This window comes from Arachis ipaensis, chromosome B5 (genome assembly GCF_059453495.1).
Source record: "Arachis ipaensis isolate K30076 ecotype BB chromosome B5, ASM5945349v1, whole genome shotgun sequence".
Lineage (NCBI taxonomy): Eukaryota > Viridiplantae > Streptophyta > Magnoliopsida > Fabales > Fabaceae > Arachis > Arachis ipaensis.
Genome location: NC_142440.1, coordinates 3,628,406 through 3,641,054, shown reverse-complemented (window position 1 = coordinate 3,641,054; position 12,649 = coordinate 3,628,406). Strand labels below are relative to the sequence as shown.

Sequence of the window (12,649 nt, the reverse complement as noted above, 5' to 3'; positions counted from 1 at the left end):
ACTACATTCATTCACTAATTCAACATTTCTCTTCTTCTCTGTATTTCATGCTCTTGATCAAGTTCTATCACCTCAGTTTAGCTTCACACACAATAAGACTATCTCTCGTTGTTGCAAAATTATAATAGCATTTGAATATTGGATATATCTGATCCTCTTAATCTGTGATTTTAAATTTGAATATTAAGTATATGATAATTGATGTTGAAGAACTATGTTCTTTTATAAAATATTCCGTGAATTATTTTATTTTATTTTTTTGTTATATTTAGTTTGACATTTTACTGTGTTTGTAGGCAAAGAATGCTGGTTTGCTGAGTTCCACGCACTGTCCGAGTGGGCCATCAAACTCAACGTAGATGGAAGTTCAAGAGAAAATTCAGGAAGAGCAGGGTATGAATATCAATTTATCCAAACAATCCGCTAAATGTAGCTAGACACCCTGTTAGAACCTGGATCTGATGATTTAGTTTTTGTAGCTCACGATTTCAGTATTAATCTAACTGCCTATTTAAGGCTAAGCTGTTTAATGAGACATCGAATTTGGCCAGATTGTTTACTCATTATTTATAAGCATTGGTATAATTGGAGATGATAAAATGTTTTTTCTAATAAATAAATATATTGGTCTATTAGAATATTGCACTTGTTTGTAATTTATGATTTATTCTTAAATTTTTTTTATTAAATAAAGAGTATTGTATTAATTTTTAATTGAACAAATTTCAACTTTTTATTTATCACATTTTATATTAATGATTCAGATTTAAAATAATATAAATAAATCCTCTAAATTAGATTTAAAAAAATTAAAAAAAATGTAAATAATTACATTAGAAAAATTCTCTCTCTCACTTTTCCGATGCCATTGGAACAATGGCCGCTCCCGGCAAATGCATCCTCGTCACTGGTCCTCCTGTGAGTCATCATCACCATCACCATCACCATTATCGTCATCATCATCTAATTCTTAATTTGACTTATCATTCAATTGCAGGGTGTTGGCAAAAGCACTCTCATAATCAGAGTCTTCGAGTCCCTCAAAGCTTCCCATCCAAACCTCAAGCTTCAGGGATTCTACACTCGTAAACTACCCAAATTATTCTTCTTTTCTATGAATTCATGCCATGGTTATGAAAACCTTGTAACTGTTTCTTCTTTTTTCAGGTGAAGTTAGAAGCTCAGGTGAAAGGGTTGGTTTTGAAGTTGTCACTCTTGATGGTCGCACATGCCCACTTGCCTCCACCACCATCTCAACGTACCACCCACCTTTTTTCTTCTTTTAAATGATTTTATGGGTTTCTCTCTACAATTCTTTTTATTGCCTGTTAGGTGTTTGTATTTTTGCCTCTGTTGGGGTGGTGCTTGAGGGTATTCATTCTTCATTCTTCGAGCTTAGAAGACTGAAAATTTGTAACTTTTTTGCTAATTCTGATTGTTGGTAAATACTTTGTGTTCATTCATTGGCCAGATTGTTCATTGCTTCCTTTGTTAGGACTTCGAAGTTTGCTTGTTTGTTTGGTTAATTAAAGGGTGTTGTTGAATGGCATTTTGCAGCCCTGAATCTTGTAGATGGCCTAGTGTTGGCAAGTATAAGGTTGATGTAGCATCCTTTGAGTCACTTGCACTGCCTGAGTTGCAGGTGAGCTTGCTTTCTCAAGACGGTTTGTCCATGTTTTTCTTGCCATTGGTATTTTGTTTATGCATTTTCTTTTTCCTTTACTTTACTAGCCAAGTGCTTGATTGAGTTAGTGTTATAATAAGAGGTTGGCTAGCTGCACATTTTACCAACTTTCATTTTGATCTTCAAAGCATATCCCAAAAAACAAAGGGGGAAAAAGGAAAAAGAAGAGACGAATATGAACTGTTTCCCTTGCTTTTGGGGGCAATTGATGAGAGATTAATTTTTCAGAGTTTGATTTCAATGAATAGGTTAGAGAGGACAGTGATCTCTTCATTATTGATGAGGTTGGTAAGATGGAGTTATACAGTTCATCGTTTTTCCCAGCAGTTCTAAAGGTTTTGGAGTCAAATATCCCGGTTTTGGCTTCCATTCCAATTCCGAAATTTGGCAGAGATATTCCTGCGGGTAAAATTTTCCGACTTAGACATGCCCTTTTCTCAAAAATCTCCGTTTCTTTCTTAGTTAGAATACATTTTCTTTTCTATGATAGGTGTGAAGTTCAAATGTTTGTGCTTTAGTGCTGAATGCATGAATCTGTAAATGACTTTTGTTTGGTCAATTTCTGCAGTTGCAAGGTTGAGGAATCATCCAGGTGCAGCTTGTTATACATTGAGCCTTAATAACAGAGATGCTGTTAGAGAACAGATACGCTCACAACTGGAAGATCTGTTGATAAAACACTAAGCTTGCAGAGTTTTTCTTTGCTGTCTGAACTCATGCCATGATGCCATGTGTAACATTCTTGAATAGATAATCAGTTAGAGCAGTTTGCTGTTTCTTTCTTCTTTAGCGGTTGTCTAACTTTTTTTTCTGTAATAATCTGAATTATTGGTAATTTTATTAGGTATTGTGCCTGTTAATGTAGAGAAAATAGGAGCATTGTTTTTATTTCATCCAAAAAGACGTATATATAGAAATATCTATCAACTATTATCATAAATGTTAAGTATAAACTACATACGTATATGCTAAACTATTATCCACCAACTACCAATTACGTCTTGACTTTTAACTGTGTCAACTCAAACGTCATTTAAAATTAAAGCAAAGTGACTAGAAAAAATATGAATACTTATATATGACGAAAAAATAAAACAATTTTGAACCTAACTCTAATAGATTAGCTTATTGTTCTTATATATTTCGTCTATCCTGTTCAGCAGTTCGTAGCACTTGTTTTGCCAATGATGAAAATGATTTTGCTGTATCTTGCATCTCTGTTGCTCGTAGGTTGATATCCTGTCAAGTTTCAATGCATGTAAGCAAAAACATAAAACTAAATTTGGCACTTTTATGGAGGTAGAATTTCAACTTCTTCAGTCAAGAAAAATATTAATGGATCTTGTTTCTTGCCTGCAGTTTCCTGGTGTTGTCCTGCAATCTGCCTTGTGCCAATTTAGCAATGCTTACAACGCTCGTGCCTGTTTCCTACAACGGCGCATTCACGATCAATGCATGAGTTATCTTGGTGTATGATGCATCAAGTTTATTTCGGTTGCATCGTAACATTTTCGTCAAAATTGTTGCCAAAATCTAAAACATGATACTAAATTACTAAATAAGTATGAGCTTTGACACTTTCTGTTGTTTTCTTGAAATCTAGAGCCATTGGATTCATCATAAGTAAGTTTAACCAAGTTACTAAAGTTTCATAAAACTGATCAATCTTGCCACTTCAAAAGTTTCCAAGATCACAATAGTATGCAAGTTAAGCAACATAATTCTTACATGGGATGATGACGAATAAGAGGAAGAAAATCCATATTTCTTCTTAATTTGATCAACTGCACCAGCTTTCTCATCTTGTGGCTCTTCCTTATTGTTATCTGGTGTTTTCTGATTGTTGCCCTTCTTCTCTTTCAATCTTCCTGTAGATTTGATTCATAAGAAAAATGCAGTATGTTAAAAAAGATGAACATACATAACGAAAAATCATTTTGCATCAGGGAGAATTCATTGTCATGAAACCTTTGAAAGCATTCAATTTGCCAGCCAATTTCTTTTTATTAAGAGCTCCTAATATGCTTTGTTCTTTTCGTTTTTCTACATGATCATCTAGATCAATGTCATCTGCATTAAGTGGAAAAAGTGTCACATATTAGCTAACTGAATTGGGATGCAGATTGAGCTATAAGCCTATAACTTTATTTTAGCCATGTTTTGTTTCATAATATTTGTGCTTTCTGACTAGCACAGCCATAAGTTCGCATTAAATGAGCTTCAAGAGCATGCAAGTATTATATAACATCGATTTTGCATAACTGAGGCTTTGTTATACCTAATGTTAATTCAGGCTTATCTTCATGCATGGTCCAGTTATCACTATTGTCAGCATCACTTGGAAAATTTGCATTTGAAAATATTGCTGAGAGTTCGCGGATACTTTCTCTTGGATCTTCTTTTTCCATGGAGGGCACATCCTTTTCTTTACTTCCGGTAAATTCTTTCATAACTAAGCTGAATATACCCTGCCATGTCGGACAACAAGGCCGAATTCCTTCAGTCACAAAAATAATAGAGAAATAGTTGTATGTTCTTACTAATTATATACCTTCTTCTTTTCCTTTTGGGAAACAGGACTAGGAGCGAGCTCTTCTTGTGATGGCATCCTTTCATTCCTTTCAATGCAGGTAACAGAGTCCAACAGTCTAAAATGAAGTCAAACAAAATGTAAAAATGCGACCACTGATCTGTAAGTTTCATGATCATTTTTCATCTTCACCTGCATGATCTTAAATAAAATACTATAGAAGAGAAAAGGTTGCAGATATTCCTAATTTCGTCATCTAGCTATATATATATATATACCGGAAAATATTCCTGTGGACTAACAATGAGACAACAAAAATTTCCTGGTCACCATTCACCTGCAAACAGAAGTTGAGTCAGTGAGGTTCATAAACATTTATAGAAACCTGTTATACTAGAGAAAAATCAAGTCGTACCACAACAATATCTCCTCTGGATGAACAACATATCTGGGAGTCGGAAAGCGACTTCAGTTTTGGAGATGAATAAGTGAAACCTCTTATTGAAGCATCCTCTATCAGAGATAACTCAGGCAAAGACCTGATGTTGACATAGTAGAAGACTATTGAGAAGGATATAAATGTTGGTAAGCCTTGAATGTTAAATACCCCATCAAATTATATTCTACAAAGTATGAGAAGAATTAAGGAAACAAAAAGCATAACCTTAATTCTACTTTGCCACTGGTGAAAAGGAGCACAAGGCCAATATTAGAGGAGCTGTAAAATGTTGAAGCCCAACAACAGGAGGAGGAATGAAACTTCTTCTTGTAAAGCACCCTTTTAACTCCCTGCAATGCAAAAGTAATTTCAGCCTTGCAGGCATAAGCCAATATTCGAGTATTCGCATCTAGCGAGTGCGATAACCTGCGTAGCATGGACGAAAGAATAGACATATGCAGCCTTCTCAGAACACAGCAAAATATACAACTGCTTTGTTGTTGCATCCCCAACATGATTCCCTGCTCTCAAGTCCAGGCCATCTTCTGTAATTGATCCTGTGTTTGGTTCAAATAGTATAACAGAAATGCTCTTACTCTATTGAATCAGGCCCTTCAATGCTAGTTTATATTGAAAATAGTATGATTATTCACTGCTATTGACAAATTCTTACCCAACACCTGCATGAATAAAGCTCTGGAGGGCTTCTTAGGATGAACTGTTTCGGCACTGAGCGTGTTTCCAGTTTCGCTATCTAATGCCAGAACAGACGAGTCTCTTGTTCCGACTGCTAATACATTTTTCTCAAAACCATGCAAACTGCAGGTCACAAACTGCAGGGAGATTATACCAGTAGAAATTTCACTTGCTATATTTTTCTGATATAATACACAAGGGCCATCTATGACAATGATTGAAACCTGCAACAAATTGGTGAATTATTAGCATCAGCAATGTCAAGGTAATATATTAACTATAAATGTATCTTGAATAATTGATACTTTTTGCATTGCACATAAAGATTTGTCTCTTTGAATACTTGGAATAGTGTGGTAAAAAACTAAATTTCCACATGGAAAAAACAAAAACTAAAGAAAATTCTAGTAAATTTTCTCACATTTCCTTGATCAGAACCAACGGCAAGATGCTTTGAATAGTGATCCATGTTCATACAAAGTACAGCACCAGTAGTCTTTACAAGTTTCATGCTTTGGATCACATGATCAGTCCCTTTCTTTGAGCCTCCTGCAGAAGTGAATGCCATTTGTTAAATAACAAAGCAACAAGTTATAAGCTGAGAAATATATTTGCTATGCATTTTTATTACCAGTGAGAGACATGAAGCTGGAGGCATATGGTTCTGGTTTGAATCTAAATATCCGAACCTGTCGATCGTGTTTGTATCAGACATACCATGTCGATCGTGTTTGTATCAGACATACCATAAATTAAACGTGCACGCGAGAATTTTTAGAAGGAACGAAAAAAATACAAGGATCAAATGAAACTCACCATTCCACTCTGGTCACCAGAAACAAGGAGAGGAGAGTTGATATTGAAATATAATGCCGTCAATGGTATACCACTCAAAGAAAAATCATTTTCACTCTGCATTAAGATGAATATACTTAGAATTCAGGGACAGATTATAGTTCCTTGCTACTCAAGTAAAAGACTTTCTTGCATAAAGTGTGTATCTGATAAAAATATCATTACCTGTTGCTTTAATTGCAAAATTGGGGTGAAGTAGGGACATGATGCATCCCAAAAAGTTATGGCTCCATTGCTGTGTCCAGTTATATACAAATTTTTTACACTTGAAAATCCATTGAAGTTGGCAGAACTAAGGTTTATCCCATCTTTGTAACTTGTTTCTATGGGAATAAGGGGTGGATAGTTTTTTATCTTCTGACTATAATACTATATCAAAAAGCAAAGAACATCACAAATCAGTTACATGTATACAGAAGAATCAGATTGTATGAAAAGATTCATTGAAATTCTCCGGTACCTCATCTCCAGAATTTAACATACTAGTATTGTTGCAGATGAATTTTGCTGTCGTGATGCTTGCATCTGCCATTGGTAACTTTACAACCATTTCCTTTGGCAATGTGGAACTGGACTTCGATTGGTTTTGCAGTAGATATCTTTCAATCAAACTATCATCATACACATATACATGGCCTGATTTTCCAAGCAAAAGGAAAGAACTTTGTTTATGCTTGTTTTGGTCAATTGAGGTTGATATGATCTCCATGTCAATACAACTTTCAGACAAATGAAGTCCCAACTTAGTTGTTCTAGATTCGATTTGTTCATTCAACAACACCACCTGCTTCACACAACAATTATTCACACAAGTTCACGGAATCAAGTAGATCCATTTCATCTCTAATAGGTAACTAGAACATAGGCCTAGTTTATCAGCACAAGAACTTTCATTGCTCAAATACCTGCACAGAATTTGAAGATGCATATTCGGAAGCTCCCATGACATATAATCGGCTCGCCTTTCCTTCGGCATAAGTCCATTTGAGAGATCCTATAGATGTTTTGTCTGACTTGTATCCCAAGTTAAGCTTGAAAATAGGAGTGTTTTGAATGCTGCTATAATCAATTGTTGGAACATTTCCTTTGTTAAGAGAAGGAATTCCCCAAATGTAGATCTCTCCATTGTTGTAGCCTACAACCACCTTGGTTCCATAAGGACACACCCAACAAGCAGAAGACACCTTCTTTGTTTCGCTATACAATTGCTGCGACATGTTTCCACCGGTTCTGAAAACGGACCGGCTTTCTCGAATGTCCCACAATACCATCTGTCCATTTCTAAAGATTATAAGAACTCTGCATTGAACACATAAGATAACAGAACATTAAACCTTTTTCACAAAAAAAAAAAAACAAAGATAAAACAAAGAAGAGAACAATTTATGGAGATTACCTCTTGCTTTCAGAAAAGGGTTGAGGCAGTATGTGTGTCACAACAATATTTTCAGCCATTTCAGCTGAATTCCCTAAAAATTGAAAATTATATTATTAAGGAACTTGTGAATGTGGGAAAAAAGAAACTGAAGACCAAATTTATGTATGATCTTACCATAAGAGGCAGAGAGGGGTATGGTGTATTTCATTTTAACCATATGCCATGGTTCTTGATCAAGCTTCAATACTGATATATTACCATTAGAGACTCCTATATACCTGCCACCAATGCAGATTCTTCTTCTCTTAGAGAAAATTTAGTGATCTTCTACCTTATTATTTTAGAAATGAATACATTACTTACATGTAAAGGCTATGCTGAATGACTGAAAAGCAAGTGATTTCTTCTTTAACAATGTAAACATCAGACATCAGCTTCTTTTCTATGTCCCATACCTAAATGTGAAATATCTTTAGGGCAATCAATTTTTCTGAATTAACTCTGCTTAAACATGATTTGGAATAATTTTGATGTGTCTAATTACTTATTCTTATGTTAATACAAATAATTACTATTTTATAGAAATTAAAAGAAATTATGTAATTAGATGATTGTACAAAATATCCGTGTAAAAAAGATTTTATACATGTATCTAATTACTTATTCTCATATCATAAGAAATTACTAGTTTTTTACATTGATTGAATGAAATAAAAAAAAAATACTTAATTGAATAATTGTACAAAATATTTTATAACTGCTTAACATAAACCCTAAATCCTATCTACTCAAGAAAGTGGTATTGCATTTTCAAGATCATATGAAAAAGAAGAAAAATGGTATTGTCTATGAATCAACAATCTACAAAAAATAGTGAAACATGTTTGTTTTATGTTCATAAGAAAGAAAGACTATGTAACTGTGATTTCTGTCTGTGACTCTGATTAAACTTTTCATTTATTTTAGTAAATAAAAAAAGTGTTATGTGTAATATCAGTTCCTAATAAATTTGAACAGGTCTACAAGTATACTTGCCTCAATATAGTTATTGACAGTGACATTTATGAGGATGCCATGGTTATGGATGAACTGCATCAGTATTAAGAGCAAAATAGTATTGTTAATAACAGAGGAAAACACCTGATAATCCTTGAAAAAACAACACTTTCCCTTGAAATCAAGAAAACCAATCAAGAAACTATGAATTAAGAAAATATAATATAATTAACCTGTAAGAATTTGCTAGGCACTGCATCAGTGGACTCAAGTAGCACTTGTGCATTATCTTTTCCAAACAGTTTAATTCGTCCATCCCTTGAGTACACAAAATCAAGAACAGAAACCAGCTAAATTAAGTAATTAAGTATATATAATGTTGCAAAATTTAACTACTAAATCAGTTATTTATATAGAATATTAAAAGATTTAATTATTTTTCAGTTCTTATAGTTTATCGAATTTTTAAACATAAGAACTAGCAGAATAATCAAACTATGTTAAAATATATATTAACATATACAAATATATTTATAAACAAATACGTAATAATTGATTTGACGGCTAATTTTGGTAGATTTATATATTTGTAGAAGAAGAATATGCCTGGTAGAAATAGCAAGTGTCTTGTGAATGTGATCATAGGCAAATTTGACACCACAGGATGGTAGCCCTTGATGAAATACCAGCCGTAGATCCACATCTTTAGCTTTTAAGCCATCTAATGAATTTCCGCTACCCTGCCATGCAAAATTTACAAATTGAATTTTTAGTTCACTTCGTATTTTAAGAATATTCGTAACTAAAATGCTTTTAAAACGCACGTATTAAATGTACTCTTAAGTCTTAACAATATAATTTACGATAAGTGTTTGTCATCATATTGATTTATATGCTATTTATGCGGGTTTGAGCGTTACATGTACATGCAAAATAAAATCCAAAGGGAAGATTGTGAATTTTATGAGACTCCTTTTCTAATTTTTCTTTTTTTGGGGCTTTGGATTCTTGTAGGTTGTAACATCTTTCTTAACTACGGAAAATAATATCACACCAAAAATTAAAAAATAAAAGTGCTTAAATTGTAGATAGGTTTATCTTAAAACTAAAATGTATTTATTTGTTTGATTTTTTCATCTTTAATGATTGGATTTGACCAACATTAGGTGATATTTCTTTCCTCTTTTACTTAAGACGAGATATACAATTAACACGATATATATTTCATTATGACAAATTAAAAGTCATCAATTCGATTGTGTGGACTTTAATAAGAATTTTGACCAGAAATAAAAAGAACTTTGATCAACATTAAGTAATTTTGTTAACCAAATCTAATTAAATTAATTTTATATAATAAAAATTAATTATGATTAATATTATTTTAAATTTTATTATTTAATTTAATTAAAATTAATTCATAAAAAAATTTGAATATATAGTATTATTTTAATTAAAATATTATGTATACACTAAAATTAGTTATTATGTATTAATATAAAAACATATACGTAATTTAACTTATTTTTAATATATATTTTATATTTCAGTATATACTATATACTAATAACTAATTTTTATGATTAATTTTAGTACATAATTAATACGGTTGCACATTAAAGTTATTATTTCTGTTCAACATATATCCAACAGCTCCATTTTAATCTCCATTGTAAAAAAAAAAACTAAATAAGTTCTAACCAAATTATATTCAGAAAACATCACAAAGTTAAATAATAATAATAATAATAATAATAATAATAATAATAATAATAATAATAATAATAATAATAATAATAATAATAAATACAAGGTTAGCTACATTTGCATATGTACACCACGAAGATACATTTGCATAGTTATAAATACAGGGTTAGCTAATATTTGCTTTGAAAGTATATATTAACATTATTAGTAGGAATTTTTAAAAAAATTTACTTTAATAAAAACATAAATATTAGAAACTTAAATTATGTATACTTTTTATAAAAAAAAATTTTGATTTTTTTGTTTTAATATATATGTCAATAAGACTAAAAAACACGTTAACTAAATTCTAATTTTATTTGAAATGTCATCTATTTCGTCTAGTTTGAGTGCATAATTATAGCACTATATATATAATATTTTCATTTTATTTTATTTTATTAATAATAATATTAGATGAACATATGCTGCTATGCTATACATGAATTTGCTTCTTGGCATAAAGCCATAAACCATAAATGGAATATCATTCAGAATTTTATTTAATACATAATAATCATACGCGTCAAATTTATGAAATTACCATAATAAGAAATTTAACTAGAGCAACCATATATCTATTAAAAATAATAGCACATATAGAAATTTGAACTATTTTTTTTTTCAATTTTATTCCTCTATCACATGCACACTAAACTTTTAAGTTCTACAGAATTTAATCAATTCCAAAGTCAATGAAACTAAATTGATCACTGTTCTTGATAAGAGTAACTGATGATATTATCAATAAAACAAGCAAAACATCGTTTAATTAAATAAAAATAAAAATTAAAATTAAGGTAAGAAAACTATATATGTTACCTTCTTTGTGGATGCTTTCTCTACAAATTTCTTCACAAACATTATATTATTGTTGAAGGATCCGAGGCTATTATGAAACTAAAAACTGAAAGGAAGAGAAGAGAGAAGAAAAAGAATAGTGATGAGGGTGAGAAATGTTCTCTTGTAATGATCGAAAACAAAAGAAGAGTTGTTTAGAGAAAGAGTAGAGCAGTTTTCTTTGTTTATTGTTTTTTTTTTTTTTTTTTTCTCTCTTCTTCTGTGAAGCGTTGCTTTAACTGGGTGAAAAGACACAAGAAAACAAAACAAGAGTTTCATTCTAAACGGTTTTTATAAGACAACTATTATAATATAATATAATAAGTAACGGTTTGGATTTCATTGTGTATACACGTGGAACCTGCTTATAATGTGATCATCCTGTTTTTTTAACTAGTTTGATAGCAAAAACAGCCTTTGCCTGAGACAAGATCGATTTAAAATTTAATTCATTAATTTTTCAGTTGAACCAATTAATTCGATCCGAATCTGATAATTATGATTATATTTTTTGAGTTATTACACCTTATATATTATGTATTTTTTATGTATTTTCACTTAAAAAATTACAAATAAACATATATCTACTATTGGACAAAAATGAATAACAGTCATGATTATTACGAACAAATTTTTTATATATATTTTTTGGTTGAGATAGAACCAGAAGATGAAAATTAATATTAGAGTCAGTTCCCATCTCAACCTTCCCATAAATCAGAAAGCCAGATACGGCAAATAAAAAAAAAAGGACCAAAATCTAGGATGCATGTTTTTCTGTTAGAAGACACAAAGTTGACGTAACATGAAGAATGATTGGGAATTTTATGAGGGGATACTTGGCACTGGCTAAAGGAGTTTGCTTCATTTTCTTACATTTCCATTCACTTGTTATTTTTCTTTTCCCGTTCTCATTACTGTTAGCATCTAAGTCTTATTATTAATCAAAGTTAGCTTTTATTTTTTATAAAATTATTAATTGAAAGAATAAAATAATAATCTCGAAAATCATGACATGGTAATCAATCATGGTATTAATCCTTACCTCACCATTATATCAAAGTTATGATATGATGATACACTTATTGTAGAGATTCCATTCATATATATAACTTTAGCTCACTCGTCTGCTTAAATAAATGTCGGAGTTCGAACCTTATCTTATGCATGGAGCAATTTATTGGCCAGACAAAAAAAAAAAAAAAAACATACATACAAAATCAATGTCTCTTTGCATAATTATTTTTTGATAGAACCAATTTAGCAAAATTGAACAATGTTAACGTGCAATAAAAAACTTTCACAAAATACTACTCTTTTTTTTTCTATACTTCTCAATTCTTAAGACTTATTTCTTTATGATGCTTACATTTATTTTATTTTTCTTCAAATGGTAAATAGGTGAGAGTAAATTAATGTATTGGAAAGCTCCACATTCCTACCAAACCAAATGGCCTTGATATAGCATCGTAATAATTAATTAAA

At 31.3% G+C, this 12,649-nt stretch overlaps 2 protein-coding genes and 1 long non-coding RNA gene across 4 annotated transcripts; 2 read left to right on the top strand and 1 right to left on the bottom strand.

The window, feature by feature from the left end:
• Positions 1-782: 782 nt before the first annotated feature.
• LOC107642506 (uncharacterized) lies at positions 783-2,624 on the top strand. The gene is made up of 6 exons (XM_016345894.3): positions 783-918; positions 998-1,085; positions 1,168-1,258; positions 1,558-1,642; positions 1,933-2,089; positions 2,253-2,624. Exons 1-6 carry the CDS (start codon positions 877-879, stop codon positions 2,366-2,368), a joined length of 579 nt encoding a protein of 192 aa, XP_016201380.1. The 5' UTR covers positions 783-876; the 3' UTR covers positions 2,369-2,624.
• Positions 2,625-2,810: 186 nt separating this feature from the next.
• LOC110271698 (uncharacterized) lies at positions 2,811-4,397 on the top strand. The gene is made up of 4 exons (XR_002362281.2): positions 2,811-2,942; positions 3,044-3,154; positions 4,001-4,120; positions 4,262-4,397. It is a non-coding gene; the product is annotated as an uncharacterized LOC110271698 (long non-coding RNA).
• On the bottom strand, positions 2,819-11,427 carry LOC107639970 (uncharacterized). 2 transcript variants are annotated; one of them, XM_021122842.2, is made up of 24 exons: positions 11,147-11,427; positions 9,185-9,318; positions 8,812-8,896; positions 8,618-8,671; positions 7,946-8,037; positions 7,757-7,860; positions 7,601-7,673; positions 7,110-7,503; positions 6,665-6,988; positions 6,370-6,573; positions 6,166-6,261; positions 5,981-6,038; positions 5,771-5,898; positions 5,327-5,573; positions 5,080-5,210; positions 4,879-5,003; positions 4,630-4,753; positions 4,493-4,551; positions 4,236-4,332; positions 3,963-4,152; positions 3,653-3,754; positions 3,413-3,552; positions 3,038-3,112; positions 2,819-2,923 (listed from the first exon to the last, which is right to left on the bottom strand). In XM_021122842.2, the coding sequence occupies exons 1-24, from the start codon at positions 11,186-11,188 to the stop codon at positions 2,819-2,821; spliced, it is 3,183 nt and encodes a 1,060-aa protein (XP_020978501.1). In that variant the 5' UTR covers positions 11,189-11,427. The 2 variants fall into 2 exon arrangements, with proteins under 2 accessions (XP_020978501.1, XP_088344799.1); XM_088488673.1 differs by having other exon boundaries at positions 2,819-2,927; positions 3,039-3,098; positions 3,426-3,552; ... (1 more) ...; positions 5,332-5,573; positions 11,147-11,188.
• Between the last annotated feature and the right edge of the window lie 1,222 nt (positions 11,428-12,649).

Excerpts from the sequence above, each read along its gene's own strand:
- LOC107642506 (XM_016345894.3), top strand. The coding sequence starts at position 877 with ATGGCCGCTCCCGGCAAATGCATCCTCGTCACTGGTCCTCCT. Across the intron at positions 1,086-1,167 it reads GCTTCAGGGATTCTACACTC|GTGAAGTTAGAAGCTCAGGT; the intron begins GTAAACTACCCA and ends TTCTTTTTTCAG. Across the intron at positions 1,643-1,932 it reads TTGCACTGCCTGAGTTGCAG|GTTAGAGAGGACAGTGATCT; the intron begins GTGAGCTTGCTT and ends TTCAATGAATAG.
- LOC107639970 (XM_088488673.1), bottom strand. The coding sequence starts at position 11,188 with ATGTTTGTGAAGAAATTTGTAGAGAAAGCATCCACAAAGAAG. Across the intron at positions 7,674-7,756 it reads ACCCCTCTCTGCCTCTTATG|GGAATTCAGCTGAAATGGCT; the intron begins GTAAGATCATAC and ends TTCAATTTTTAG. Across the intron at positions 7,504-7,600 it reads CCCTTTTCTGAAAGCAAGAG|AGTTCTTATAATCTTTAGAA; the intron begins GTAATCTCCATA and ends TGTTCAATGCAG.